This window comes from Gopherus flavomarginatus, chromosome 3 (assembly GCF_025201925.1).
Source record: "Gopherus flavomarginatus isolate rGopFla2 chromosome 3, rGopFla2.mat.asm, whole genome shotgun sequence".
Classification (NCBI taxonomy): Eukaryota; Metazoa; Chordata; order Testudines; family Testudinidae; genus Gopherus; species Gopherus flavomarginatus.
Genome location: NC_066619.1, coordinates 216,349,789 through 216,376,001, shown reverse-complemented (window position 1 = coordinate 216,376,001; position 26,213 = coordinate 216,349,789). Strand labels below are relative to the sequence as shown.

The window sequence follows — 26,213 nt, the reverse complement described above, 5'->3', positions numbered from 1 at the left end:
GCGACGGCAGCGCGGCGACGAGACTGATGAGGACCTGGAGACTGAGTTCTCCGAAACCGCGGGCCCCCGCGCTTTGGAGCTCCTGATGGTAATGGGGGAGGTTCTAACCATTCCTCGCCAATTTTGGGCCCGGGAAACAAGCACAGACTGGTGGGACCGCATAGTTTTGCAGGTGTGGGACGATTCGCAGTGGCTGCGGAACTTCGCATGCGTAAGAGCACTTTCTTTGAACTTTGTGACTTGCTTTCCCCTGTCCTGAAACGCCGTAATACCAGGATGAGAGCAGCCCTCACAGTGGAGAAGCGAGTGGCAATAGCCCTCTGGAAGCTTGCAACGCCAGACAGCTACTGGTCAGTCGGGAATCAATTTGGAGTGGGCAAATCTACTGTGGGGGCTTCTGTGCTGGAAGTAGCCAAAGCAATCGTTAAGCTGCTGCTACGAAAGGTTGTGACTCTGGGAAACGTGCAGGTCATAGTGGATGGCTTTGCTGCAGTGGGATTCCCTAACTGTGGGGGGGGCATAGATGGAACCCATATCCCTATCTTGGCACCGGAGCACCAGGGCACCCAGTAAATAAACCGCAAGGGGTACTTTTCAATGGTGCTGCAAGCACTGGTGGATCACAAGGGACGTTTCACCAACATCCACGTGGGATGGCCAGGAAGGGTTCATGACGCTCGTGTCTTCAGAAGCACTACTCTGTTTAAACGGCTGCAGCAAGGGACTTACTTCCCAGACCAGAAAATTACAGTTGGAGATGTTGAAATGCCTGTAGTTATCCTGGGGGACCCAGCCTACCCCTTGATGCCATGGCTCATGAAGCCATACACAGGCAGCCTGGACAGTGGTCAGGAGTTGTTTAACTACAGGCTGAGCAAATGCAGAATGGTGGTAGAATGTGCATTTGGCCGTCTGAAGGGGCGCTGGAGAAGCTTACTTACTCACTCAGACCTCAGCCAAACCAATGTCCCCTTTGTTATTGCTGCTTGCTGTGTGCTCCACAATCTCTGTGAGAGTAAGGGGGAGACCTTTATGGTGGGGTGGGAGGCTGAGGCAAATCACCTGGCTGCTGATTACGCGCAGCCAGACACCAGGGCAATTAGAAGATCACACCAGGAAGCGGTGCACATCATGGGCCAGGATATGGTGTGACTGCTGTGTTTCTTTCCCCTTCATGAACCTCCTCCCCCATGTATTGACTCCTGCTGCTGTAAGCAAGCTTCCCTCCACACTTCCATAACAGCTTGCTTATGGAAATAAAGTTACTATCTGTAAAAAACCTTGTATTCTTTATTAAAAGTCAGTCCCTGTAAGCAACCCACCCTCCCTCTTGCTTTAAAAAGCATGTAATTAAAAATACATAAGTAGGGGTTTTGGAGGAGGATGGGAGGGAGGTAGGGAAGAGAAAGGCAATTAAGGAAGCCTTGAAAATGAGTTGTATCATGGGCCAGGGTACAGTGTGACTGCTGTGTTTCTTTCCCCTTCATGAACCTCCCCCCCCATGTATTGACTCCTGCTGCTGCAAGCAAGCTACCCTCCACCCTTCCATAACAGCTTGCTTATGGAAATAAAGTTACTATCTGTAACCAACCCACCCTCCCACTGCCTTTGAATAGCATGTTCTTATAAGAAGAGTAAAAGAAATGAAAAGGTACCCCGGGAGTGGTTTGGGAGGAGGATAGGAGGGAAGAAAAAGGCCATTAAGGGCATTTCAATGTAATGACAGCCTTTTGGTTGGACTGTCCACAGGGGTGGAATGGGCAGGTGCAGAAAGCCTTCCCCCACGCGTTCTTACATGTCTGGATGTGGAAGATATGGGACATGGTGAGTACTGAGGGAGGTTAAACATGGGCTGGAGTGGCACTCTGTGACCCCGCAGCTCTTCCACCAGACTTCGGAGGATGTCAGTTTGATCGCGCAGCAGCTCCAGCATTGCAGCCCGCCACCGCTGATCTTCCTGCCGCCACATCTCATCTCGAGCGTCCCTCCTGTCCTCACGTTCACTGGCAGCGTCCCTGTACTTTGCGACCACGTCTTTCCACTCCCCCAGATGAGCTCTTTCACTGCAGGTTACTGCCATTATTTCTGTGAACATCTCCTCCCGTGTCATCTTCTTCCTTATTCCCCTTATCTGACCTATCCGTCGGACTGGGGTAGGGAGGCTTGAAAAATGTGCAGCTGCATGAGTGGGGGAAAAGAGTGATAGAAGGATCATAAGAGATACATTTCACAGAACAATGGTTATACTCTTTCACAGTGAACTACACTATTCACCGTATGTAGCACATGTCACTTCACTACAAGGTCGCCTTTGGATTCTTTTAGTATTTATTGCTTGCGGCTGTGGTGTCAGAGATCAACACAGACGCAGGTCCGGGGTTTACAAATCAGCTTGCTGGCGGATATGGTAAGGCATACATCTAATGGCAGTGAACCGTGCAACCTCTTTTATTACCCTGTACCCCTGGCTATTAACAGGTAACATTCATGCTTGGCAGCCAAACTGCTAAAAAGCAAATATTTTGCTTCTTTTCTTATGCTATCAGAAAGGTTAAGCACTAGAGGAAAATTGTGAATGGTTTCCCCCCCCACTCTGCATGTCTGCTGTAATGGCAGGTCACTGAAACTTTACCACCTCCCCCCTCCTCCCTCTATGCCTTGGCAATTAGCAGCGATAATTCCTGCTGCCCAAATGCTAAAAAGGTCAGCACCATTAGAGACACCTCCCCGTAGGAATGTGCAGGTTTTTACCCTCCCCCCCATGGCTAACTGCTAGGAAAGGTTTTTTTTAAAGGAGCAGGAAAGCAGAAACGAAGGAATGGTCATCTCTGTCCCCTTAATAAAGTACATTACCTTTTAACAGGTGACCATGAACGATATCACTCTCCTGAGGATAACAGACAGAGAAAAAGAAATTATGCTTCTTGAATGGCAGCAATCCCCGGGGCCATACACAGCTAGGCTTTGTCATGCAATGATACCCGATTACATGCTCCAGGCATGGCGTGGTAAAGTTTCGTACCATGGTGGACGGAATAAGGCTGCCCTGCCCAGAAACCTCCTGCAAAGGCTATTGAGGTACCTCCAGGAGTGCTTCATAGAGATGTCCCTGGAGGATTTCCGCTCCATCCCCAGACATGTTAACAGACTTTTTCAGTAACTTTAATGCCAGCTACTGCATGCAAGCCCTCATGGCAAATCAATCATTAAAAAATGCTTGCTTTTAAACTATGGTTTTTATTTAAAAAAGTACACTCACCAGAGGTCGCTTCCATGGCTTCATTGTCTGTGCTAGTGGCTTGAGAGGGCTGGGAGGGTACTTCTGTCAGGCTGAGGAAAAGCTCCTGGCTGTTGGGGAGAATGGAGTGCTGTGTGGTCTCTGCCATCTCGTCCTCCTCCTGTTCCTCCTCCACATCTTCGCCATCCGCAGAATCATCAGCAGTGGCTGAGATTACTACCCCCACCTCTTAATCCACAGACAAGGGGGGGCTTGTCGTGGTGCAGCCACCTAAAATTGCGTGAAGCTCCGCATAGAAGCGGCATGTTTTTGGCCCAGATCTGGATCTGCCATTTGCTGCTTTGGTCTTCTGGTACGCTTGTCTGAGCTCCTTCACTTTAACTCTGCACTGCACCGAGTCCCTGCTATGGCCTCTCTGCCTCATGGCATTAGAAATCTTTTCAAAAGTTTTCTCATTTCGTCTACTGCAACGCAGTTCTGATAGCACAGAATCTTCTCCCCATACAGCGATCAGATCCAATAACTCCTGTGTGTTCCACGCTGGAGCTCTTTTCCTATTCTCAGGAGACTGCATTGTTACCTGTGCTGCTGAGAGCTCCACGCTGGCCAAACAGGAAATGCAATTCAAAAGTTCCCGGGGCTTTTCCTGTGTACCTGGCCAGCAGTAGAGTTCCTTTACCTGTCCAGAGCGGCCACTGGTGCACTGTGGGATACCTCCCAGAGGCCATTAACTTTGATTTCCGTCCACACTAGCCCAAAATCGATTTTGTAAAATCGATTTTAGGGTTACTCCTTTCGTTTAGCTGGAGTACAGAAATCGATTTTAAGACCCCTTAAAATCGATTTTAAGTGCCTTGTAGTGTGGACGGTTACAGCATTAAATCGATTTAACGCTGTTTAAATCGATTTAATGCTCTAGTGTGGACCTGGCCTCAGAGAGTAGTTATTAATGGTTCCCAATCCTGCTGGAAAGGTATAACAAGTGGGGTTCCGCAGGGGTCTGTTTTGGGACCGGCTCTGTTCAATATCTTCATCAACGACTTAGATGTTGGCATAGAAAGTACGCTTATTAAGTTTGCAGACGATACAAAACTGGGAGGGATTGCAACTGCTTTGGAGGACAGGGTCAAAATTCAAAATGATCTGGACAAATTGGAGAAATGGTCTGAGGTAAACCAGATGAAGTTCAATAAAGACAAATGCAAAGTGCTCCACTTAGGAAGGAACAATCAGTTTCACACATACAGAATGGGAAGAGACTGTCTAGGAAGGAGTATGGCAGAAAGAGATCTAGGGGTCATAGTAGACCACAAGCTAAATATGAGTCAACAGTGTGATACTGTTGCAAAAAAAGCAAACGTGATTCTGGGATGCATTAACAGGTGTGTTGTAAACAAGACACGAGAAGTCATTCTTCCGCTCTACTCTGTGCTGATTAGGCCTCAACTGGAGTATTGTGTCCAGTTCTGGGCACTGCATTTCAAGAAAGATGTGGAGAAATTGGAGAGGGTCCAGAGAAGAGCAACAAGAATGATGAAAGGTCTTGAGAACATGACCTATGAAGGAAGGCTGAAGTAATTGGGTTTGTTTAGTTTGGAAAAGAGAAGACAGAGGGGACATGATAGCAGTTTTCAGATATCTAAAAGGGTGTCATCAGGAGGAGGGAGAAAACTTGTTCACCTTAGCCTCTAACGATAGAACAAGAAGCAATGGGCTTAAACTGCAGCAAGGGAGATTTAGGTTGGACGTTAGGAAAAAGTTCCTAACTGTCAGGGTAGTTAAACACTGGAATAAATTGCCTAGGGAGGTTGTGGAATCTCCATCTCTGGAGATATTTCAGAGTAGGTTAGATAAATGTCTATCAGGGATGGTCTAGACAGTATTTGGACCTGCCATGAGGGCAGGGGACTGGACTCGATGACCTCTCGAGGTCCCTTCCAGTCCTAGAGTCTATGAATCTATGAATCAACCCAACCTATTGGTTCTTCTATTTGCCTAACGATAACATTTGCTGTCCTGTTTTCCAACTCTTCTTCTAGCTCCTTTTTTAAGACTTGTAGAACTTTTCATGTAGCCTGTACTACAAATTCTGTATCTTCTCTTAAGCATATCTTATATATTACTGGAAGAACATATTTTCTGTGAATACAGCTTCATATGATGCTATTAATACTCTTACATCTGGTTCTTTCTCTCTTTCTCTCTATGGAATGCATCCTCTTAATGAGACTAAGGACCTCACACGTATGTAGGACTGAGATGTGTTGCTTGCCTCTGCATGCCACCACAAACTCTTTATCATTTCCCCTTTGCATTTAAGTGTCAGTGTATACTATCCCAACACTGGAACTGTTTCTCTATTATAGTCTTTCAGACACTTTTGATTCTTCCACTTTTATGTGCTCCTTACATCTCTCTACTTTGCCACAGGATTCTTTGCTGATCTCTCTACTTCAGTATCTCTAGTTAATTTACTTGTGTCCCCAGAGTCTCTTGTATATCATAAGTGCCATTTGTGTACATTTTAATTAGCTAATCTTTTGTTTTTCAGCCTCCTCTATTATTGTACTTAGGAACAGCTCTTCTTCTTCACTTGTGGAATCCTTTTCTGCACTTTATATATTTCCTTGACTTCTCTGCACATTTTAACGTAATGATTTGGTTTATTACAGTTTCAACATACTTGCCCAGATGATAGGCATTCCCTATATTCATGTTGGTTGCTACATCACTGAGATCGTTTCCAGCTTTCCATGTTTCTGTCTTTGGACAATTTAATTTTTGAGAACTTTTTGTTTGCTACTTTAGCTATAATACTCACAGTCATGACGTCTGTGCATTTCTCTCAGCTTTTTATCGAGTTTCTGTTTGTTCGGCTGCTTGGCACATACATATTGCCCTTTCTAGTGTCAGATCCATACTCCTGGGTAACCATTCAAACACTTTTTTATGCCAGGACAATCTGGTCTTCAGTGAAAGAGCCTTTAAATATTCCATATTCACAGGATTTTTTTTTAATTTTAAATTGGTGACAAACTCCACTGTTGTTTCCCCTTAAGTCTGTGTTGTGAACATCTTTCCCTCATAAATAACTTTTTTACTAAGGACACAAAGATCCCCAACCACTTCCATTATTTCTGCAAAGCTTCCCCCTTCCTCTCCCCACCACATTATATACATCTGGGGCATCTGTGCCTACCACTGTTAAGAACAGAGTAAACTCTTCCTCATCCTCCTCCAGTTTATTTGCCCCCTGTGACTTTCATATACCATTTAAATTGGTGTTTGAAACGATTCCAGGCACATTCAACATTTTTCCCCGATTCTCAGGACAGTTAGGGGAGTTACTTGCAGTTGCACGGGCTCTGTGGCAGCCATTGCAATGTTAACTTTCTCAATGTGGCTTCCAGCCCTCTGTGCCTTCTATTGCCGGTCCCATGTAGTATCATACTGATGAGCAGAGACCTGTGTCAAGATAAAGCCATTATAACAACCGGGAACTATGTACAGACATGAGGTAAAAACACTTTCTGCTGCTTTGTGTAGCTGCAGCCTGCGACTACCCTGTCTGGGCTGCTGTGTTTCATTCTACCCCAGAGTAAATGTGACTCGGGAAATCAAAGACTGCATCTAGAGTATATAGGAAATGTAGAGATACCACATTTCCTGGAGGACTTACTCTATTGCCCAAGTTCCCTCAATCACTTCTCTCTTACAGGCCCCCAGGTATTCCAGCCCTCCACACCTGAATCTGCAGAGGAAGCTGCTCTACTAATGGCAGCACAGGGGCCTGCCCTGCACAAATTGCCCCTATCCATGTTTTGGCCCCAGGCTCCTTCCTCAGTTAATTCCTCTGCTGCAGTGTAATGGCTGGCAAGGTTACTGCTACCAAGCTCAGTTGCTGAAAGGGAGAAAGCAGCACTACTATGAAGTACCGGTTATGAGACGCTCCCCGGCAAGCAGATATTGTTTCACAAGCAGCACAGTGCAAACTTTAGTGGCTAATGGGGGAACTGAGGTAGCTGAGGGAATAGTTCTAAAATTGAGAGCATTGCAGCCACCAAAACGGAACCAGTTCATGACACCTGTGATAAGTTACTCAGTGGTGAAAACTCTGCATTATGTACAGCAGGGTAAGTCAATAGGTAGACCATGATCCAAATCCAGACCTCTGGATGCTTTTGAATGAACTGCAAAAAATGTATTTACTTATCATGATTGTTACTGCAGTGTAAAAAATGTTTCTCTGGAGCCTGGATCTTGACTATACCTTGACCAAGAAATTTGGACCTTGACAAAAAATAATTAACTACCCCTGGTGCAGTAGGGAGGGACTTATTGAACCCTCTCAAGTAATCCTTTCAGCAATGAAAGGTCAAGCAAAATGGTGCCCAAAGTATGTGAAGAAAAGGAGAGAGAGAGGAGGAAATGGGGGGCAGAGGGAGGGAGGTTGGTATGTAACAGTGGTAGAGGGCCAAATTCTGCTCTTATTTACATTGAGATAAATCCAGATTCACTCCATTTCCATCACTGAAGTTTCTCCAGGTTTACACAGATATAACTGAGCAGCATTCAGCCCTATTATGTGTCATTAAATGAAAATTATAGATATGTTAGCTCTAAAACAGAGAACTTTTTCTGAATATAAGTGATTTCACTTCAGTTTCCAAGCCTGAACACAAAACTTTCCAATTTCTGTTCATATGCCACCATTTCTCCCCTGACACCCCATAGTTTTGCTTAGAGTTTTTGGATTTGAAACCATGTGAGCTGAGAGTTTCACATGGTGTTGATCAAAAACCATCAATCAATCCAGTGTCATTTGAACTACAGGATCGTTTCAATTAAAACATTTTGCATTTGTAATAAAGCATGAATCCAGGCCTGGATTTTGATTTTTATATAATAATAATAATAATAATTAATAATAATTAATAATTTGCATTTAAAATGTTTTAGTCAATATTTCATAATTGGTGAACATGCAGGGCAAAATTCATTGTGTGAATGGCATGGGGAATAAGAATGGAAAAAATCTGTCCCACTGAGTCTTGCTAATATTCTAGAAATTGTTCAAACCAATGTTACGAATCTTAATATTAGATCTACATAAATACATCTGCTTTCATGCAATGTTAGGTGACTTCACCAGCATTAAACACTCAAATGTTTTCTTGAGTGAGGTCTTTAAATGGATTTGAGCTAACAATTGCCATAGTTACCAATAGCAAAGTTACCATTACTCTTGTGAAGTACATTTCCCATAATGGTATTAACTTTTGTATTCAAGGTGATGTTTGCAATTCCACAAACTTCTCATGTTAAAATGCTGATGTGAGCTACCACCAACAAAGCAAATGTACCTTTGTTTCATTTTGAATCAGACAAGTTTAAATTCCTGCTTAGTGTTTGGATATTAGCTGAAATTTTAATGGTACATGAAACTAAAGCAGGTAGAGTACTGGGAAAGATCCATCTGTGTGCATGTAAATGTGTTCTTTTGGTGCAAGTGATGATAATGTCCATAAAGAATGTGTGCAGGTGATCTGCAAATTAAATTTTGCAAATTTGCCTTTATACACTTATCACTGCAGAGCTGGCAGGATCCCAAATATGATAAGAGTTTAATTTCACAAAGAAATATCCTCACTACAGATGACTGCCACAATGCTTACATGAGTGAACAGAAATATTATAACTACATGTATAAAGTGACAAGCATAGTGATGTATTCAATATATAATTATAATAACTTTTATGACACCTTAGAAATGTATATTCACAGTATTGCCAAGTCTTTAATTATCACTTTATAATAAAGCAATGTGCTAAAATATGGACTTTAATATATGGTATTACTTCAGACAATAATTAATGGGCCATATTGTACTGCTCAGATACAGGTGTTTTAAGCAAGACTTATTATTTAAGGTGTAACATTAATGCTTATGAAAGACTGGCTATCTTAGGACTTTGCTAATGACCTCCAAATCTTTAGCTTGGAGGTCAACAGCATGAATTCAACCCAACTCAGTCGAACTTAAACACAATCTCCATTTAAGGGATGTTTGCTAGCCCCACCTCACAAACTCACAACCATACTTTGCACTAATTGGCACACTCAACAGAAAAACCAAGAACTGCTTGGATCATGGAGACTGAACTACTCCTGTAACTGCTAAAGGAAGTCCCCCACAGGTCAGGATTGAGGCATGCTAGCAAGGAAACTTGCCCTGGTCCTGTCCTGTAGATAAAAAAAGCATTCTGATTATCCAGAGCTGTCAAGCAGGATAATCTAGACAATTTATTTAAGCTAGAGTTTACAGTTATCAAATTTGTTATAAAAACTGAAAAAATAGCCTATAGGGCTTCATTCTGCCCAGATATACACTTCCTGCATTTCCATTTGCTTTAGCAGGATTGCACAGGGTGTTAGTCAGGTAAAAGTTTGGCCCAGAGTGTCACTGCCATTTGAGAGAGGACAATGATAGATTTTCTATTGTTTAAAATGTTTCACTTGTTGCCTGCACGACAGTGGGAGAAGGAGTCAAATTACTTCACTGCTAAAGTGATACTTGTGTAGGCTTTGAAAGCAACTACTTTCTTGACAGAAACAATGGTGTAGGAGGAAGTGGGGGAGGGTTCAGGTTTATTAATAATATCAGCTAATATAAGCTGTGGTACCCAGAAAGAAAGAAATTGTTTACATGTACCGCATTTGTGCCTGTGCTCATCAGTCATCTACTAAAGCAGTAATATGCCTCACTCCCCATCAAGAAGAGAGGAAGTTTGAGCAACCATTGGGGAGGAATGCAGTGACCACGTGTGGAGGGACAGAAGGGCTGCCCCCCTTTTGTCTGCTCCCTTCCCATTGACTGGAAATAGGAGAACGGGCTTGTTAATTGACTTTTACAGAATACCTTCCTTGCCTGTTTAAGCTACCTGGGCTTTTTAAAAGCCTCTTTTTCTGGCTAGCTACCCCACCCTTCCCTTAATATCCTGTTGATGCTGTGTTACTTAGGATTCTGTGGGTCTGACTGATTGCCCATTTTGGGATCAGGAAGGAATTTTTTCCATTGCACAAAATTGGCAGGAGGTCTGATTTTTTTCCCCATTCTTCTTGCCATTATGGAGGTGCAGTTAGATTACAATGTTAAAACGTAAAACATTTAACATTAGGGAAAGTAAAATTCTTTCAGCTTGTTGCAACTTGCAGCCAGTGTTGATAAGGGTGAAAGGGACCAGCTCCTGGATGGCTTTACCCCAATTTATTGATTGTATGGTGGGAGTCCTGACCACCACACTGTACTCAGTTAAATGCCTGATATATGTGATTGGGGCATGGGGGACATAGAACCCCCCAACAGTGTTAAATAAAGTTGTAGCCTGCAACCCATTTATCTGTCATTCGTTCACCTGTGTGTCCTGATCAAAATAGGACTTATGCTGAAAGAACTGGACAATAATTTTAATTGCAGGGGAAATTCTTGAAAGGAATAAAATATCTGGCTAAAAGTTATTTTATCATCTTGACAGTGGTAAAACATGGCTAATAATAAATTAGCTTGAATCCTTTGAAAGGCAGAAGGATACAAATAAAAACACCTTTGAAAAGATACCTATTATTTCAATAATTTAGAATTAAAATTAGTACAACCAATTAACCAAGAGAAAAAATTGTGCCTAGTATGCTTGTGCTTTATCAAAGGCTTGTAAAAACCTAGATATTATATTTGATAAACTAATGAATTCTTTATAAATCATCAAGTTCCAGTGTGAGAGTCAATGTTCTGGTGTATGGTACCATACTGTGAGAAGCTACCATCGTGTACCTCAGCATAGTGAATCAGAAGTTAACAGACCTTATAAAGGCTTGAGCACTATAAATCTTGCTCATGCTGTCACATGGATGGGCAGCTGGACTAAATCATCTACCAAATGTGCAGTCTCCCTCATACCACCAATGAAACTGCTGCATCCAAACTAGCAGTAGTGTATGGGGTGGTGATTGGTTGAGTTATCTCTGATAGCACAATGACCTGGGATTGTTGGCATGTCATAAATACATGCCTTGCTGTTGCAAGGCTGTAATTAGAAAAATCAAAATAGCTGATAACTTAAAAATTGGATAGTAATAGACTGACTTTTGAACCTGGTGATATTCTAAACAAAAAAGAGCTTTCACTCATGGTTGTAGCTGTTTTTATCACTTCACACCAACTAAAAGGCAGTGTAGGCTTCAGAGTTATTAGATTGGACTTAATATAGTCACACTGATTGCATCAACTTAGTTACAGGTTAGCAAATAGTACTTAGCTAGTCATCCAATTTTGTTTTATCGACTGAAGAAATATGCAAAAACAAGGCATTTGTAATCGCATGTATAGATTCCACTGTAATGGTTGGGTTGATGTCCTAACCTGGTCTCTCTCACACTCTGCAAGTACAGTTTTGCTATAGAGGGGGAAAGAAGAACAGCAGGACTGACTGTATCTATCAGCCATTGTACACCACAAAACAAGGGCACAGGAACTCTAGAGATTACAGCAATTTTGGGGTGTCAAAGGTGGTCACAGAATCGCTCCACTGTCCTTCCACAGAAATCTTCCCTCCTGGCTTTCTCCCTGCCTCAATGGAGTTTTCCGTGCTATGCAATGGGGGCAGGATTGGTCCCTATGCACAAGTAGCAAGTGAGAACCGAAGGGGTCCTGCCAACTTTTTCAGTTATGAAAACTAGGAACTATAGAAGAGTGTTATTTGGTAATCATCAGAGAAAAACAAATTCTGCTCTCTGTTTACACAAAATCATGCTAATTGTTTAAAGCATTTAAGCCTCATGCTCACACTCTGTAATTACTAGCTCAGTACAATGAGCACTTGTTTGTCCATGCAGCACTAGTAAAATTTATAACCTTTTTTGTACAGTATGATTTTTGATATCTGAAAATGAGACTGCTTCATTAATAGCTTTGAGAGAGGATAACTACTGAATGTTCTTTGACTGCCAAGCAAGTTAAACCAATACAAATCTGATCCCAGCTTGAGAGGGCTACTGAGGCAAGTTGTCATTCAGCATAGGTTAATGTAGTCTACAAGAGATTCTTTATGTTTCACCATTTGCTTTTTTTATTTATACTTTCCACTGTGAATTTTTAACCTCCAATTTCCCTTCACTCACCAATATTTAGGGCAAATTCCACTACCAATATTCACACTGAGTAGCACCTTACTCCACAAATAGTTGCATTGATTTCTTTTTGTACCCTCTGTGGGAAGGGTAAAGTAAGTAGACAAACATGTTTTACTTGCGATACATATTAATTAAGAGTTAAATAATGGCTTTGTTTTGAGCCCTGCCTAAAGTCTCGCAGAGATTCAAAATCTCCCTCCCAACTTTCTTCTGCTTCAGGTCTATACACAGCATAGTGAACATCCCCACAGCATGCTGGCACAGCTGCAGTGGCCAGTGTACTGGGGGCACAGAGCCAGGTTCCTCCCATTTCCTGCTCACTCAAACTCATATGCATGGAATTAGGGGGTGGGGGGAGAAGCATGGGCAGCCCCAAAGAGGTCTCTCTCTTCACACACACAGCTCCTCATGGTATGGGCAGAGGAGTAAGGTCATGTCTTATGCCCCTATACTTCCCTACACAGGCATGTAGGATGGGCCACAATCTGTCCCTAAGGGCTCAGTTTTAAATTCAGAGTAAGAAGAAGGCTGGTGCTACACCTAGGAAAGTGTAAAAGCCACAGTCCTGCTTCCACCCTTCCCTTTTTTTGGAGGGGAAGACATCACCCACAGAGGTACTAGCAAGGAGCTGCCTTTGTTTTCAGGGTTGTCTGCCACCACTGTGCAAAAGATGGAGGCTTCTTTCACTCTCCTCCATCTCTGCACTTGCTAGGCATTGGCCCTAATATTAAAATAAATGAAGACCAGTACTATACCATACTGCTCCAACCTTATGCTTAATGATCTGGACATATGGTTGATTTTGTCACAGAAGGCTGGGAATCATAGAAATATAGGGCTGGAAGGGACCTTAAAAAGTCATGAAGTCCAGGCCCCTTTGCTGAGGCAGGATCAAGTAAATGTAGACAAACCCTAATAGATACTTGTCCAACCTCTTCTCAAAAACCTCAAATCATCGTGATTCTACAATCTGCCTTGGAAGCGTATTCAGAGTTTAAGATTTTCCTAATATCTAATCTAAATCTCCCTTGCTGCAGATTAATCCCATTACTTTTTGCCCTACCTTCAGTGGACACGGAGAACAATGGTTCACAATCCTCTTTATAATAGCACTTAGCATATATGAAGACTTTTCAGATCCCGCATCAGTCTTCTTTTCTCAAAACTAAACATGCCCAGATTTTTTTAACCTCTCTGCAGAGTTCAGATTTTCTAAACTTTTTCTCATTTTTGTTGCTGTCCTCTGGACTCTTTCCAATTTGTCCACATCTTTTCTGAAGTATGGTGCCCACAACTGGATACAGTACTCCAACTGACACCTTACCAATGTCAAGTAGAGCAGGACAATTACCTCCTGTGTCTTACATACAATGCTTCTTTTAATACACCCCAGAATGATACTTGACTTTTTCACAACTGCATCACATTGCTGAGTCATTCAATTTGTCATCCACTATTACTCCCACATCCCGTTAGCAGTAGTACTGTCCATTATTCCCCATTTTGTAGTTGTGCATTTGATTTTTTCCTTCCTAAGTGAGATACTTTGCACTTATGTTTATTCAATTTCACCTTGTTGATTTCTGACCAATTCTCCAATTCATCAGGGTAATTTTGAATTCTAATTCTGCCCACCAAAGTGCTTGGAATGCCTCCCAACTTGGCACCTGCAAATCTTATAAATATACTCTCTATTAGCCATGTCACTAATGAAAATATTAACTAGTACCAGATCCAGGATTGACCCTTGTGGGGCTTCACTAGAGAGACAATCCCAGTTTCATAGTGAACATGGTCTTTGAGAATGATCTTTCACCCGGTTTTGCATCCAGTTTAAAGTAATTGCACGTAATCTGCATTTCCCTAGTTTACTTGTGAGAATGTCCTGCAGGACTATGTCAAAAGCCTTACTAAAATCAAGATATACCATGTCTATTGCTTCCCCCCATCCACAAGGCTAGTAACCCAAGAAGAAAATTAGTTTATTTTGGCATGATTTATTCTTGACAAACCATGCTGGCTCTTTCTTATGACCTTATTATCCTCCAGGTGCTTTCAAACTGATGGAACCAATTATTAAACAAATATCTTTCCAGGTATGTAGGCTAAACTAACTGGTCTCAAATTCTCCACCTCCTCTTTGTTTCCCCTTTTAAAGGTATGTACTACATTTGCCCTTCTCCATTCCTCTGGGACATCACCTGTCCTCAATGAGTTCCTGAAATAATTACCAATGGTTCTGAGATTGTTTCAGCTAGTTCCTTAAGTACTCCAAGACAAAATGTCATCAGGCCTTGCAAACTTGAATACATCTAACTTATCTAAATATTCTTTAAGCTGTTCTTTTCATATTTTGGCTCGTGTGTCTTCCTCCTTGTTTCTTAATATAATTGCGTTGAGCATCTGATCACGGTTAACCTTTTTAGTGAACACTGAAGCAAAATAGACATTAAATACTTCAACCTTCTTAATATTATCAGTTATTAACTCTCCTTTCCTGCTAAGTAAAGGACTTACACTTTCTTTCATCATCCAATTAGTTTTATTCTCCAGCTGGTCTTGCATTTCAACATATAGTTTTTGTTTGGAAATTCGATCAGGATAGATAATAGGTCCTGACAGGATGGTCCAAGTGCACACTTATCTCTGTGGTAGCTTGAGATGATTAAGGAGAAAGACGTTGGTGATCAAAACCTAGACCCTCAAAGGTAGTTAAGCACCTAGCTCCCATTGAGGATTTGGGCCCAAGTTTTTAGTTGTCTGTGGGTCAGATTTAGCCACTTATACTCACATTGAGTAGCACCTTATTCCACAAGTGTCCCCAAATATAACAGAACTACTCATGGAGTCAAGATGAGTAAGGGTTGGAGAATTAGGTCCATTTGAATCTATCACCTTTAATTATATGAATACTATCCTTAGGTCCATTACCAGATACCATAAAACCAAACCTCAAAAACTGTGGTTAAGACATGCTTTCAAATAAATTAAGGGTCAAATCCTTGCAAGTGCTGAGCACCTGCAATAGGACTTCAGAGGTATTGATCCCTGACAATATAGTTTCCACAGAGGTGATGATTTGAGACTGCCCAAATATGCAGTTTATAAAGATAGGTACATGGAAACATAACATTAAATTATATTCTGATAAATCAATGTTTTACAGAACATTTCTAAGAAGTTCTCTACCTACAATTTTTTAACATAATTTATCTAGGAATTTGGACAGCTGTTCAGATGTTATAAAATAAATCTGTCAAAATCTGAAGCTATGCCAATGTGCTTTAATGATATTACCAAACATAAGCCTACAACTTTCTTTGCCATTTAAATGATCTAATAAAAAATTAAGTACCTGGGGATTTTTCTTATTCCCTTGATTAATTCCCTTTCGAAGGTTAACTTCCCTTCCTTCTTAGTAAAATGCATAAAAATGTGCTATATTAAAAAGACATATAGTTCAGCTCGACATGTAAAGGCTAGCAGAATGAGCTTGTTACAGTGCTTTATTGCTTACTGAGACCATTTTTGTACTTTACCCTCTTCATTCAGCTGGAGACTGTTTAATCCCAGAATCAAACTAGAAATGTTGCAGTTTTGTAAAGAATGATAGTCCCCAACTTTAAATTGTGTCTTCTGTTATATTAGTAACTGCTTCCCTTTATATGAATGTCACTTGAAAGAGATGGAGTGGAATTCAAGTCAGGTATTAAATTCTTTGATGACTTTAACCTTCAGAAAGTTGTGATGTGTAGTGGTTAGAGCAGTAGCCTGACAACGCTGTGTTCTCCATATCTGCAATGTACATTGCCTATGTGCACCTGATAGCATTGTTCTTGATTTAATTTAAAGAGTCCTTGCAATAATATATTAGTGAAGAAAATTAAGAACATCATGTTACGAGCAAATGTGGATTAAGGCATAAGCAGCATGGAGCATGCCTATGACCTCAACTTTTGAAATCACATGAAATCATAATCTTAGATTTAATTTAAATACAATATTTCTAGCCTTTGTGGTTGTGAATAAGAGCCCAACTATACCTGCTGCAGCAATTTCTACCAGGTAGTGCAGACAGCCCAGAATAACTGGAAAGATTTGTATCAGAGGGGTAGCCGTGTTAGTCTGGATCTGTAAAAGCAGCAAAGAATCCTGTGGCACCTTATAGACTAACAGACGTTTGGGAGCATGAGCTTTCGTGGGTGAATACCCACTTCCTCAGATGCATGTAGTGGAAATTTCCAGGGGCAGGTATATATATGCTAGCAAGCAAGCTAGAGATAACGAGGTCAGTTCAATCAGGGAGGATAAGGCCCTGTTCTAGCAGTTGAGGTGTGAAAACCAAGAGAGGAGAAACTGGTTCTGTAGTTGGCAAGCCATTCACAGTCTTTGTTCAATCCTGAGCTGATGGTGTCAAATTTGCAGATGAACTGAAGCTCAGCAGTTTCTCTTTGAAGTCTGGTCCTGAAGCTTTTTGCTGCAGGATGGCCACCTTAAGGTCTGCTATAGTGTGGCCAGGGAGGTTGAAGTGCTCTCCTACAGGTTTTTGTATATTGCCATTCCTAATGTCTGATTTGTGTCCATTTATCCTTTTCTGTAGAGACTGTCCAGTTTGGCCGATGTACATAGCAGAGGGGCATTGCTGGCATATGAAACTACAGTACTCGCATGAGGAAATAAGGAAACAGATCAACAGAGCCAGACGTGTACCCAGAAGCCTCCTACTGCAAGACAAACCCAAGAAAGAAACCAACAGAACTCCACTGGCCATCACATACAGCCCCCAGCTAAAACCCCTCCAACGCATCATCAAGGATCTACAACCCATCCTGGACAATGATCCCACACTTTCACAGGCCTTGGGTGGCAGGCCAGTCCTTGCCCACAGACAACCTGCCAACCTGAAACATATTCTCACCAGTAACTGCACACCGCACCATAATAACTCTAGCTCAGGAACCAATCCATGCAACAAACCTCGATGCCAACTCTGCCCACATATCTACACCAGCGACACCATCACAGGACCTAACCAGATCAGCCACACCATCACCGGTTCATTCACCTGCACATTCACCAATGTAATATACGCCATCATATGCCAGCAATGCCCCTCTGCTATGTACATCGGCCAAACTGGACAGTCTCTGCGGAAAAGGATAAATGGACACAAATCAGACATTAGGAATGGCAATATACAAAAACCTGTAGGAGAACACTTCAACCTCCCTGGCCACACTATAGCAGACCTTAAGGTGGCCATCCTGCAGCAAAAAGCTTCAGGACCAGACTTCAAAGAGAAAGTGCTGAGCTTCAGTTCATCTGCAAATTTGACACCATCAGCTCAGGATTGAACAAAGACTGTGAATGGCTTGCCAATTACAGAACCAGTTTCTCCTCTCTTGGTTTTCACACCTCAACTGCTAGAACAGGGCCTCATCCTCCCTGATTGAACTGACCTCGTTATCTCTAGCTTGCTTGCTAGCATATATATACCTGCCCCTGGATATTTCCACTACATGCATCTGAGGAAGTGAGTATTCACCCACGAAAGCTCATGCTCCAAAACGTCTGTTAGTCTATAAGGTGCCACAGGATTCTTGGAAAGATTTGAACAGCTCCATGCATCTCAACTCTGACACCTGTTGCTTTTAGAGTACCCTCCAATATTATAATATGATCATTGTGTAGTGCGGGTAAGTCTTTCTGCTGCCATTATGTCATGATGATGACTTCCACCTAGTCTGTCAATCATAAGTAATTATATTATGACCTCTATTATCATAGTATCCTTATTTATCCTTATACCAACCCTGTAAGACAAGGAAATACAACTTTCCCCATTTCACAGATGGAGAACTGAGGCACAGAAAGTTAAGTAATTTACCCAGGTAGTATGTAGCAGAACATGGATCTGAACCAATGTCCCCATAAGCCAAGATTAGTGCCCTAATCACTGACCTATCCTTCATCTCATGGGTCAGAGTCCTCTATGTGGGTGGATGCTGAGTCTTCTTTCTCTGGGAAACAACTCAGCTGGCCTGAAGACAGGAAGAGGGAGATGGAGAATGTTGTGCCTACAAAAGATAAGAAGGGGCAGATCCCATGCAACACCAGCAAATTACTCTTATGTACTATAGCCCAAACAGAGGTGGAACTGCACCATGTGGTGGAGTTTGAGGTGAAGTCTATGTTTAGCCCTACATTGCCTTAATGTAGCCCTAGCTGTGATTGTTTCCTGTTGTCCTGAAATGTATCTTTGCTACTATCTATTATATAACTACTAATCATTACAGGTAAGGTCTCTGTTATACAGGAGGTCAGGCTAGATTACCACAATGGTCCCTTCTGGCCTTGGAATCTATGAAGCAAGGTATCATGCGGGCATTCATGGACATAAATCATTTGCCATCCATTGAAGGTTAGGGGATTACACAGCTAAATGATGAAATAAAAAATAAAGCCCCTATCCTTGCTAAACCTTTGCTTGTTTTGTTTTTCACTTAGGATTACCGAGTGAATATCTTTCTCCGTCAGAATTGGAATGATCCACGCCTTGCATATAGCGAATATCCAGATGACTCTTTGGATTTAGATCCATCCATGTTAGATTCTATTTGGAAACCTGATTTGTTCTTTGCTAATGAAAAAGGTGCCAACTTTCATGAAGTTACGACAGACAACAAGTTGTTACGAATTTTCAAAAATGGAAATGTTCTTTATTCTATCAGGTGAGTCTCTGACAAAGGAATTTTTTTTAATACTTTTAACAGGCAGGGATACTTGGAGCCAGATATCTCCAATTGTTATTTATGCAATTAAATTATGCTGTAAAGTCAATGTGAGTTTTGAGTGCTGAATTGGTATTTCAATAGCACCCACAGGCATCAAAAGAGAACAGGGTCCCATTATACTGGGCACTTAACTTGCACATAGTAAGAGATCATCCCTGCCCTGAAGAGCTTTTGATCGAAATAGACAAGGCAACATGTGAGAAAAAAATAAAGAATTATTATCCCCATCTTCCAGATGAGGAACTGAATCACAGAGAGATTATATGGCTTGCCCAGGGGCAACAGGAAGTTTTTGGCAGAGCGAGTGAGAAAATGCAGACCTCCTGAGCATTATTATTTAGGCAGGGCTTTAAATGAGTTCAAATTCTAGCCTTCATTCTAAATATTTTCCCATGATCACAAATGTTCAGGAGACCAGAGATGATATTTTTCACATAGTCCTATCCCCCCAGCCATTTCCTTCTTCCTTCACTTAATTGTTGTAGCTACTCTTAAATGTCAAAACTAGGAACAGTTTAATATATCAGTAGCCACATAGTAGTCAAAGAGCTGCTCACATATTATTGGAAGGGGGAAGCATCCTGGAGACAGAAGTATTCACTTTTTTTTTTTTTTTTTTTTTTTACATTTTGTGAAACATTTTGGAAGTTGTACCTACCTAACATGTAATAAAACAAATATTGACAAAATCAAGTTACTCTGATGATTACTGCCTTGCTTCTCTTCTCCTCTTTAACACTTCTGCTCTGGCATTACTGTAGCAGCCAATATTCTCATAAGCACCTAAGCCCAGATCTTCAAAAAGTATTTAGGCATCTAACGTTGATTTCAGTCCTTAACTAGAGATTACTGCCTTGTACTATTTGAAAGTTAGGCTTTGAAGCTTTCATAAGGTGTATGTAATTGGTTTTAGCTCTAAAATTTTTTAAGGTATCACTCACTGCTTATAGAACTAAGGTGTGTGTAGGGGGAAGATACTAGTAATCAATAAGGTGTGATTTCAGTGTCCCATGTGGTATTTCACAAATCAATAATAAAGTGTTTCAGGAGTGATTTTCCTTTGCATTACATTCCAGTTTTATACTAATCACCACTTCACACTCTCACCTGTGTCCTAAAAAATCCAATCTACTTGACAGATTTATTTGTAAAATACATCTATCACCACTGCCATATGGAACAGCAATTCAATTTTACATTAACAGCTAACATTTTGATCAACTGCACTTTATCTCATTTTTCAACATTCTCAGTTTTATGATAGTACATTTCAGAGCAAAATGTACTCCTCTCATTTGGTGTTTCACCTTGCATGCTTTTAAGGTATTGCATTCTACGGGGGGCTTTTTGGTCTGATAAAGAGAGGAGTCTGCATATGAACTGATGCATTAGAAGTTCTCATGTTTGAGTGCACTACATGGGGAAGTTTTGCTAATGACTTCTATGGAATTTGGTCTGTCTTGTCTGGATCAGATAGAATAAAGTAGTTTGAGTGCACACTGAAAAGAATGTGACATATTACTATACTAAAGGTATAAAACCAAAAATTAATTGTGCTGAGAGCAAACTCCAATTAGTTCACACAGTTCTTGTGGTGCCAAGGTAATTCCAGTGATTATTCTACTGTAATTTAATTGCCAAAAAATTTCAACAGGAATAATAGACTCAATCAATGAAAAAGACTCTAAATTGTATAATCAACTTGTAGGTGAATATTCATCTGAATTTAAGGTAGTTTTGCATTTGATGAATATAGAGAAGGTAATTCTGAAATAGTTGTCATTCAAAAGAGAATGCTGAAAACCCTTAAAGTGCCAGCCAAAAGTAATTGCAAGTGAATAACATATGCAGACTAGAAGAAAATGATGAATGTAGTCACATACATATGTTAGTGCCCATGAAAGAGCCACTTTTCAATTTAGACTTTGTTTTAAATTAGAATTTACATTTAGACTAGATTCTTTGAAAAAGTAAAGACAAGGGGTCAGATTATCAGTCAGCCCCCATAATGGGGACCTTCTGTAACAGGGCAGTTGTGGTTTCCCCTTCTGTAGGGGATTCCTGTCTACAGGGGATTCCAAAGTGGTGTAAAGCTGCATACCTGGCTCTGTGCACACAGTGCACAGAAAGTAGGAAGGGGCATGGGCAGAACATTCTGTGCATTAATGATCCCTGGCCAATGGAACAATACCTAATGCCCTCCTACTCTTACTTGCTCTTGAGGCCAAAATGAACTGACACCAGAGTTCTGAAAAGTCTTATTCACACGCACTGACCTTCTGCCAGCTGACTTGTTGAATTTGACAGCAAGCTGTGCATCTCAAAAATCAACCGCTACCATTATTGTCAGATAATGCTGCCAGTGTCCTCCTGCCATAAAGCTTGCAGACCTTGCATCTACATTTGCCCTCCTACAGATGTTCTCATGGGAGGTCATTATGTGACAATCTATTTGCTACATTTACATACCTTTTCTGATGTCATTGGTAGCTACAGAGATTTACTTTTGCTAGCATCTTTCTCTGATCAGTTACAATGATTCTTTATTCAGCCAGGGATCTGACTGTAAAACCAAGTAGTCACTGTGAAAGGGCATTTGCATCACTTTCTCCCTGCAAGCCTTTTCTAGGTGCTGGCATGGAGCCTAAAGAAATAATATACACTTTTACTATTAGCTGTACAATTAAAAATACAAGTGATCAGCCTTAGATAATAAAACCTTTTCAGTGTGCCATTTCTGCAGAAATTTGTATTTAGGTCTTTTTGTCTTTAGGTTTATTTAGGTCCATATGTTCAAGCAGAAGCAAACTTCATACGAAGTCAATCGGACTTTTGGGAGGAAAAGGAATCCAGGGATCAGGCCCGTTGTCTATATTCTCACTTAAAACTGAGATCAATATAGCTATGGCACGCAGGGGTGTGAAAAGTCCACAGCCCTGAGCACTATGGCTGTGCTGACCTAACTCCTAGGGTAGATGCAGCTAAGTCAATGGAAGAATGCATCTGTCAATCTAACACTGCTCAGGTGGTTGAGTTCCTTCAGCTACAGAAAACTCCTTATTTTGCTATAGTCTGTGTCTACTACAGGCTTATAGTGACAGCTACAGCACTGTAAGTGTACTGCTATAGCACCTGTAGTGTAGACATTGCTTCACTCTGGTATAATTATCATGAATCTGGGATAAGAGAGTTTATTAATATACTTTGTGTAAGGGTCAAGAAGAAATCCTATAAGAACTCCTCTTAATTGACACTATTATATTTTCTCTTAACTGAATGTTCCCACTGAGTGGATCCAGATGAAATTAAAAATGTTGATTACATTTAGTTCTAATTCAAGTTTCTGTAATACTAAACTTTAATTTAGTAATTATGTCTAATCAGTAGAATAACACAGAGCTCTCTTACAATCAATGATGTCCACTTTATAACAGCACCACTATTTATGTATTTATTTATTATGAGTAATTTCCACTTGATTACATACAGTATCATTATTCATAGAAGCAATCAGAATACTTTATACTCACATTTTGATCACTGAATTTAATATTTCTGTATTAGTATCTTTGTAGCAATTTATAACTGAAAAATTAATCTTGGATCATAAAAAGCTCCCTATTAGTCTGTGGAATAGTACCCCCAAGAAAGAGGTAAAAACCTAATTCCTGGAAACACTACAAATTAGATTGGATAAAGTGAGATTTACAGCAGTGTTACTCAAACTGGGGGTCTCCAAGGGTATTCCAGGGGGTCCGTGGGCCCTGCTGATCAACTCCCACTTCACAGCTGTTCTGTGGCATGCAGGAGGCACTGGGAGGGAGGGGGGAGGAACAGGAATGGAGCGCACTCGGGAGAGGGGGCAGAAACAAGTCCAGGACTGTGGCTTCGCTGATCAACTCCTCCCCATTCCTCCCAGCACCTCCTGCATGCCAGAAAACAGATGTTCTGTGGTGTACAGGAGGCACTGGGAGGGAGGGGAAGGAATCAAGTCTGGGGCTGCCAGGCCTGCTGATCAACTCCTCTTGCTCCCTCCCAGTGCCTCCTGCATGCCAGGGAACAGCTGTTCAGCAGCCTGCAGGATGGGCTAGGAGGGAGGGGAGGACCAGAGATGGGATGTGCTCAGGAAAGGGAACAGAAAGAGGCAGGAAAGAGGAGGTGAAGGGGCCCGGCTTTGGGGGAAGGAGTGGAGTGGGAGCAGAACCTGAGGCTGAGTGGGGAACTTGGGGATCCGTGAAAAATTTAAATCAAAATGGGGGTCCTTGGGTTGCTAAAATTTGAGAACTGATGATTTACAGTGTGGGGTGGGCGGTGGGGGAGGGGGGAATCCTGCATTAGTAAGAAAGGCCTATATTACCAAATAAGCCTTTACCATTTCTTGTTTAGGCCCCAAAATCAGCAGAGCATTTAAGTACATATTTAACTTTAAACATGTGCTTGAAGTCATTGGGCCTGTTTTCCATTTACCCTAAGGCATCTTTATACTATGCACTACATTATATGTTCTTATATATTGCCAGAGTGGTATAAGGGGGCTGTACTGCAAATAAGAAGAAGCTTGTTGACTTCCATGGGACTTAAACACATGCTTAAGTCCTTTGCTGAACTGGGCTTCAAATGATAGAGCTTTATTGTACCTTATAGCACTGCCCCATGCAGGACTACACCACCTCAGTGGGAACAGCAGGTCCAGATTGCCTCCAGAGTTCCCCAACACACCAGGGCAGCATGCCCAGAAGATGCTGCCCTTGCTACCTTCTGTGGCTGGCTAGCTCTGTAAGCCAGTGTGAGTTTAAAGGGTGGAATGAGGCTCGATCTTTCTGTGCCCCTTTTGGGATGACCTGTGTTTCAAGAGATGCTATTATGGAACAGTCCCTATGCATATTTTTGACTGACTCTTGCATCAGAGCTGCGTACGGAAGGAAGGGTCCTTGTAAGGCTACTATTCACCCACCCAAAGCTTAGCCAAAGTCTGATCCATACTATATAATTTTCAGCAGTATGCTGTCAAATAAACTACACAAAAACTGAAAAGCCAATAAAATATCTCCATGATAGGAACTATGAAAGCAAAACTGTTTTCTTTTTCTGTTTCTCTTTGCATCTCTTCTTTCTTATCTGTCTAGCAAGTATTACACTAAATATAAATGATGGTACTTTGATATTTAAAAATAAGTTTAGTGCCTATAGAACTGCAACATGGTTTACTAGAAATATTATGGCATAAAATGTGCAGTTTAAAATCACAAGAGCATTTCTTTAGTATAATACTGACAACTGAAACATCACCTTTAACATGTTCATGTTGGGAATTTAATTGTATTGCCTTTTAGGATACAAATGCTTATATTACTCTGCCAGCATGAGTTGCACCTGGCATCTGTTATGTAATTCCTGTAGGGGAGAGTGTCTTGGTAAATTGTATACCAAGGATATGAAATACTGTAATATCTTCGTACTTTTATAGTAATATTTAAAAATGTCAGAACATTTTTGTGGAATACCCTCTGAGTTAGAGAATATGTCTGAAATAAATAATATTTTAGAATAGTTTTAGGTTTTGACTCTCTGGTTTTTTTTAAATCACAAATGCAAAGCAGGATTCTTACAAGAGAGTCAGAATGATTCAATTGTTTTCATAGTTAGAGTGTTTCTTACAAATACATTGAGTTATTTTCAACTATCACTAACCACAGGTGTGTTAACATTTTTGTTCTGTGCTCCCTGGTATTTGAGGTATATTTTTAATAATGGTTTTGTATTCTTTCAGATTGACTTTAATACTGTCCTGTCCAATGGATCTCAAAAACTTCCCAATGGATGTGCAAACATGCATAATGCAGCTGGAAAGTTGTAAGTGTGAACAAAGTATTCTTCTACGAATAACAGTATAAAGTTGACAATACATGCTAGGATAGAAAAGGTGGTAATGTAGAGAATTTTGCATTTTCCAAAATAAGCATGTTTTGGAAGTATTCTGTACAATTATAGCCTTCCCATACAATATACAGCACTGTTTGAATGCAAGAAACTTCTTAAGGGCCAGAATCTGCCATCCTTACATTGAGTAGTAGTAATATTCAGGTAATAAATTACTTCTCAGAATGAGTAAGGGTGGCAGATTCTGGTCTATAGGTTGTAAAGTTATATTTATTTTGAGAGTTTTGTGAGTATTTGGTTCCATAATTCCAAAAGTCACAGATTATATGAGATTTGGTGAGTACTTCCATCTTAAATTCAGCCTGATTTCAGGGCCTGCATTTCAGTATCAATAGTATTCAGTTTTTAGCATGCCTATGCAGTATTTTTTCCTAGAATTCTGTTCATTTTTTAAAAAAATGTAATATTGTATGTTGGACTAAATTCTTGTTTCTATTACACAAATGTCAGTAACATCAGAATATGTTCACTAAGGGCCCTTTCTAAAGTCTTTATTCAGAATTGGCAGGGAAAGGATGGTACCCCAACAAAATAAAGTGAGAGATTAGTTTACACACTGTAAATACCCTGAAATCCAGGGGAATCCAGAAGGAAAACAGTCAAGAATCATCCATACAAAGGCCCTGCTCCTCTGATCTGGCCCAGCTCTGTAGCTCTACAATATCCCCATTAGATTCCTGTGTCTCTGGCTTCTTTTGGGACCATTCTAAAAGGGGGATTTTCCCAACATAGAGGAGAGAGTTGTGGAAAGGAAATACATCCTTTGGCTGTATTTATGGTGGAATCTCCACTTGGCAAAGATAGGATGATATGTATCCCCCATGTACTACACCCCTCAGTCCATCCAACTTCTCAACCCACACAAGTCTTTGAATCCATGGAACAGCCTGTCTAGGATCCATGGAAAAGGCAGCATATTGAGCCCTCTCTGTAAGGGTGGCAGAGATCTACATATGGAAGAGACCATCCAGGTAGAGATCAGTTGAACATAAATATGCCCCTTGATCTTTACCAAGTCAAAACGTCTTCTGACATCAAAGGACTGTATAAT

General features: G+C 41.0%; 1 protein-coding gene across 2 annotated transcripts in view; it reads left to right on the top strand.

The window, feature by feature from the left end:
- Positions 1 to 26,213, top strand: part of GLRA3 (glycine receptor alpha 3) — a 155,460-nt gene that overhangs the window by 67,335 nt on the left and 61,912 nt on the right. For both annotated transcript variants that reach the window (XM_050945353.1, XM_050945354.1), the window contains exons 4-5: positions 18,936 to 19,159; positions 24,993 to 25,075. In XM_050945353.1, coding sequence (XP_050801310.1) covers positions 18,936 to 19,159; positions 24,993 to 25,075 — 307 coding nt within the window. The remainder of the gene's footprint in view (positions 1 to 18,935; positions 19,160 to 24,992; positions 25,076 to 26,213) is intronic.